The sequence below is a fragment of the Pollicipes pollicipes genome, unplaced genomic scaffold, assembly GCF_011947565.3.
Source record: "Pollicipes pollicipes isolate AB1234 unplaced genomic scaffold, Ppol_2.1 Scaffold_7261;HRSCAF=8764_pilon_pilon_pilon, whole genome shotgun sequence".
NCBI classification, from domain to species: domain Eukaryota; kingdom Metazoa; phylum Arthropoda; class Thecostraca; order Pollicipedomorpha; family Pollicipedidae; genus Pollicipes; species Pollicipes pollicipes.
In genome coordinates, this window is record NW_023597054.1 from 30,536,754 (window position 1) to 30,542,399 (window position 5,646).

General features: G+C 52.1%; 1 protein-coding gene across 1 annotated transcript; it reads left to right on the forward strand.

Moving 5' to 3' along the window:
- Positions 1-2,377, forward strand: LOC119111290 (striatin-3). Its single transcript, XM_037235107.1, has 2 exons — positions 1-25; positions 380-2,377. The coding sequence occupies exons 1-2, from the start codon at positions 1-3 to the stop codon at positions 1,798-1,800; spliced, it is 1,446 nt and encodes a 481-aa protein (XP_037091002.1). The 3' UTR covers positions 1,801-2,377.
- Positions 2,378-5,646: the final 3,269 nt, after the last annotated feature.

Consider the following 5,646-nt stretch of genomic DNA (forward strand, 5'->3'; position numbering starts at 1 on the left):
ATGCACTCAAACAAGAACGTGCAAGGTATCACAAGTTGAAGTATGGTGCTGAGCTTTCTCAAGGAGACCTGAAGCCACCAGTGTTTGATGAGGGGAGCCAAGAAGACATCATGGAAGGAGACCAGCTGATCACAGCCAATAGTAACATTTCATGGCGACAAGGACGTCAGCTTCTCAGGCAGTATTTGCATGAAATTGGTTACACTGACACTGTGATTGATGTCAGATCAAACCGGGTCCGCTCATTGCTAGGCTTAAAAGATAGCAAGCATGGAAGCCCACCACTGGTCAACAGTGAGCCTCCTGCTTCAAAGATGGAGGTGCAGAACAAGGCCACCCCTCAGAGCAGGGGTGGTGTTTTAGCTGAAGACATGCTAAGGGAAGGCCGAGCAGGCTGTTTTAGAAAACTTTGATTTCCTCAATGATGGGGTTGAAGTGGATGAGGGTGATGATGATGATGAAGACTGGAAAAGTGAAGAGATCAACACAGTGAAACAAGAAAAGTCTGGAAATGATGATGAAACTGATGCCACAAGCATGGTGATGGCTCTGAAGTCTCTGGAGTTCAATTTTAGCAACATAAGCATTGGAAACATGGTAAATCCATGGGAAGATGGAGGTGTGCGCATGGTGGACACAGACCATCAACAGGCATCTTCCAGAGCAGGCTCTGGACAGTATGGTGTTGGGGTCAATGATGAAGCTCTGGAACAAATGGGTTTGGGTGAACTTGCTCAGCTGACTGTTACCAATGAAGCAGATGGCATCTTTGATGATGTGATAGCAAACAAGGAGTCCTACTCAAAAATGTGGAATGCAAAATACACTCTGCGGTCACACTTCGATGGGATCAGGGCGCTGGCTTTCCATCCCATTGAGCCAGTGCTGGTGACAGCAAGTGAAGATCACACCATGAAGCTGTGGAATCTGAAGCGCACCATCCCGGCCAAGAAGTCAGCATTTCTGGACGTGGAGCCGATCTACACGTTCCGCGGCCACGTGGGCGCCGTGTTGTGTGTCAGCATGAACCCGACCGGTGAGCAGTGCTACTCGGGGGGGCTGGACGGAACAGTGCGCGTCTGGAACCTGCCCAACTCGAACATCGACCCATATGACGCGTACGACCCGGACGTGCTGAGTCAAACGCTGGCCGAGCACACAGACGCTATCTGGGGGCTGGCCTTCCACACGCAGAAGACACGGCTGCTCTCCTGCTCGACGGACGGCACCGTCAAGCTGTGGAGCCCGGGCACCAAGACGCCACTGTTGCAGTCGTACTCAGCCGAACCTGCGCTCGGCCTGCCCAGCTCCGTGGACTTCGTGCACGAGGACTGCAGTCAGATGGTGGTGGCCTACACCACCGGCCGCTCGGCCATCTACGACCTAGAGACGTCCAAGCTGGTGGTGGAGCTGGACTCCAACCAGAACGCCGACGTCGCCGCCGTCCACGACCAGATCAACTGCGTGGTGTCGCACCCGACCATGCCGTTGACGGTGGCGGCGCACGAGGACCGGCACATCCGCTTCTACGACAACGTGACGGGCAAGGCGGTGCACGCCATGGTGGCACACCAGGATGCTGTCACCAGTCTGGCCGTCGATCCGAACGGCCTGTACCTGCTATCAGGCAGCCACGACTGCAGCATCCGACTATGGAACCTCGACAACAAACAGTGCGTCCAGGAGATCACGGCCCATCGTAAAAAGTGCGACGAGAGCATCCACTGCGTGGGCTTCCATCCCTCCAAGCCGTACATCGCGTCGGCCGGCGCGGACGCGCTTGCTAAGGTGTTCGTCTAGAGCGGCGATGGCGGGCCCGGACTGGAACAGCCGACTTGTGGTGAACGATGGCGCGTGGAGACCCGGTACTGACCTACTCGTTAAGTCACTGTGGAAGTGTATCATTGGATATCCGTTTCTTTTTTATGGTAGTCCTTGGGCGGAGAATGTTCGGTGGTAGCGTTCATTCGCTATAATTATTGAGCGCTGGGATTTTATGAAGATTCGGAGATTATATGAAGTATTGCGCCGGTTGTGGCCGTGACGTCCTGCTCTCTGCGAACATACCATTGGCGTGCGAGCGAGCGTTTTCATCAGTTTCATGTGTCCTTCCTAGCAACGAGTGGATCGGTGCGTATATCGTATGGCTGCTGATTATTTTGAGTAGATTCTGCCGCCGGTGGCCCGATGTGTCCAATGCTGACGCCCTCGAGACGTCTTAATCCTGTTTCTCCAGGACCTGTTGTACGAACTGACCTAAATCGTGGTTGAATTACTGTTTTGATGGTATGCATGGCAAACGGCCGGGAAATGAGCCTGACTTGGTCTCTCTGTGCTCTGAAGGTGTAATTAATAAATTATGCCATCGGTGCTGTCATGCTGTTTGTTGTCAGTGGAGTCCTCGCTTTTGCTGAGATCTTAGACATAACACCGCCGTCAACGTAATATCAACGTCAACGTAGTTTGTTTGGCTTTGCTCCGTTCCAACCTCAGCCAGCAAAGATTGCTTGAGGAGGAAGTTCGGCAGTACTTTGCGAGAAACAGCAAACAAGGAATAGCGCTGGCCTCGTGTCGTGTTCCGGACCTTTCGTGCACACTGCACATGCTGCCTGATGCGTGCGGTACAACAGCCGCGTATAAGATCTTTCGTGCGTGTGCGACTTGAAGCCCACTGGGCAGGACAGCGGGACGGGTGTTCCAGACGCTGCGCGCAAGTCCATTGCATTTTCGTTCAGACTGGCGCGAGTTTGCAAAGCCAGGAAATCGTTTTGGTCTGTTTTAGTCCGGCCTTTCTTCCGCCACGTCTTCGCGCCTTCCGAGCGGGAACGCTAGCAGAATGTTAAAAAAGGTCGAAGAGGCGATGGCATCAGATGCACCTGACCCTATAAGACAAACGAGGTGTTTTTACGATGTCCGTGGTCATCAGACATGAAGGCCAGTAGTCGTCGGGTATCGTGCCACCAGATTCAAGCAGGTTACCGTGCGGTATAGTGCTCCCAGAACGACATTGCTTGAGCATAATCGCGCACGCAGCGGAACCATAAAAGTATTTTCTCACCTTCCGTTATTCTCCAGTCTGTGCCCCATCGCGTCGTCCAAACATCGTGGAGGCATCGAAGGGTAAACATCAGTGGCGTCATTAAAGGAAGCCCTCGCAAAGTCACCTGGTAGATTGAAAACGGTGGTATCCGATACAGAATGTGCTTATGCTGTGAACCTACAAGCAATGAACTTACCCACGCAGGGGCACAGCCAGTTGGGGGGGGGGGGGGGGGGGGGGGCACAGCGTTGGTCAAACTTCCCCCTTCCCCTGGTGAAACGCCTCCACCCAAAAAAGTTACTGAATATGGCCCACTTGATTGCGAGGGGAGCCCTGTCATTAAAGCCAGCGGAGACCGATAAACACAACTCTGGTTGTATAATAAACCGAAGGAAACGCGCTAAATCATTCCGTTTAATAAACCGGTGCTACTCATTTTATAATGTTTCAGTCGACTGTTTTCAAGCCGATGGTTCTCAGGGGCTGTGCCGGATGTTTTCTGGGTTGTGCAGGGACATAGTAAACATATTTTGGATCGAAATGTTTTCGTAACTTCGCATTCATATCGACCTGTTTTAGTCTCAAAATGATCACCTTTGCTCAGAAACGAGTAATAGCAGAATTGCACCACACAGTTTTGACCATGCGCGCTCGCTAGTCTCACAACACAAACCCCGACACTCGGCATTGCAGCCCCTGAGGCTGCGTGGCGTCGGTTCTGCGTCTTACACTAGGCACTGGCCAACGGGCAGATGAAGACGACAACGCTTCTGAAAAGTACCTTTGAACGCTTTAAGAGGTCGGTGGAAATGCTTAGAAAGTGTTCAGGGAGTGTGTTTCACGTGTACAATTTTTAGATCCATAATAGAAAGGACAAGTACTCACAGCACCGCCAACCGTTGCTGTGAATGCAATTCAATGATAGAACCGGACAAGGAAAGGTTGAATCACCATTTTCGTGTTGGGGTCACTGTTATCTCTTCAGAGGATAAGCTCAAAATTCCACAAGCTACATATGCGCCGCAGTCCAAATTCTGAACGGTACAAATTTATTTTAAAATACCTGTAAAGCGTTAATTCACGACGGCTGTTTTCGGGCGCCAAGCATCCACCGCCCGTGACAGCTACAGTGGCCAACTCCGCTTGGTCTCCTGAAAACTGCAACACCGGCCATTGGTGTTCTTGCCCCTAAGATTGTGAGCACGCAGGCTCAAAACTGTTTCACATGTTGATCTCTAACAGGGATAGCCGCCTTGTTTGTGTTGGCCTTTTAATTTTTGACCTCGTTGTGATGCGCCCTATTGAAAACTAAGGAAACCCCTTGCCTTTTTAGACTAAGGGACCTAGTGAGTAGGCTAATAAGAGCACATTCTATTTCTCGGCCAATGGCTCCAGGGCCATTCGGTTACAGCTTGGGTTGCTTGCCGGCTGTCAGGCCGGTGGCACAGGGGCGGGATCTCCTGGTCGACACGGAAACCCTTCAAGGGATACATCATACGTCGGTCGTCATCCTGACACCAGAGGCCCCCTGACCCGGCCATTTGTCCCCATATAGGCGCAGTGGGTCTCACTGATGCCAAAGATCTCTTATCGTCGCAGGTGTCCAATAATTGGCGTAGAGACTACAGCTCGGCATGACAGGCCCCTGGCTGGAATGTTCGGAACCGGGGCCCGTTCTCCGTTCGAAACCGGGACCCTGCCTGAGAAGAGATCTTCCATTATCGCATTGTGGACTCAAATCGTAAATTTTTATTTCTACTTTCATTGTCAGAGGTTACCGACCAAGGCAAGCGGCCTCTAGCTTTCGGGGTCCTGTCCCTGTTCCTGTCCAGCGAATGTTGCCCTGGCCGGCTCGAGGCCCCCGGCAAAGATTGGCCCTCTAACAGGCACTGTGGACCCCTAACCATCAAAACAGCCCTTGTTGCATCAGGAGTCCCGACCAATGCAGTCGCGGGTTTCGACCTTGTCTATGCTTGGGAAGTGGGCTCCACGGCTCAGACCGATACGGAGCCGACTGTTCGTTGTTGTAGTCTATGACCAAAATAGAGACCCGCTTGTCCCAGGGTAACCCTTATCGATACAAAAGACCCTCTTGCTGACATTTGGTGGCCCGGCCCTGCCTTCGCGTCCAATCAGGCGCTTGATCATCGGTCCCAGGGGTCCTTCGGCTCCTCTACGAGCCCCTCGAACACTGCCCCAGGCTGACTCTGGGCTACTTGTCGATAAGGGTCCCTTGTTAGGTACTGTGGTCCCCTGAAAAACACAGGACCACGCATTGGCTTAAGGACCCCAACCAAGGTAAATCGCGGATCTCGGCCTTGTCCCTGTTTGGCAAACGTTCATTAAGTCCCAGACCTAATCCTGAAGTATAATTTGGTGACAAATGCTTCGCGTGTCACGGTCGTCAGGACTTCTCCATAGGAGAGAAGTTTGGTCAAAAGTGATTGGTGAGGCCGATCGGAGAAAAAAGTAGCACCAAATAACTAAAAAACAGGATGCGTACCGGAATTGACGCAATTTCCTCTCAACGATGTTCTACAGTTGGAGTGCTGAAACTGCAGCTGGAGTGCAAACGTTGAAATGAAGGTCCACATAATTCGAGGGTT

Coding starts and splice junctions, on each gene's coding strand:
- LOC119111290 (XM_037235107.1), top strand. CDS start 1: ATGCACTCAAACAAGAACGTGCAAG. Junction 26..379: donor CTCAAACAAGAACGTGCAAG/GTATCACAAGTT, acceptor AGACATGCTAAG/GGAAGGCCGAGCAGGCTGTT.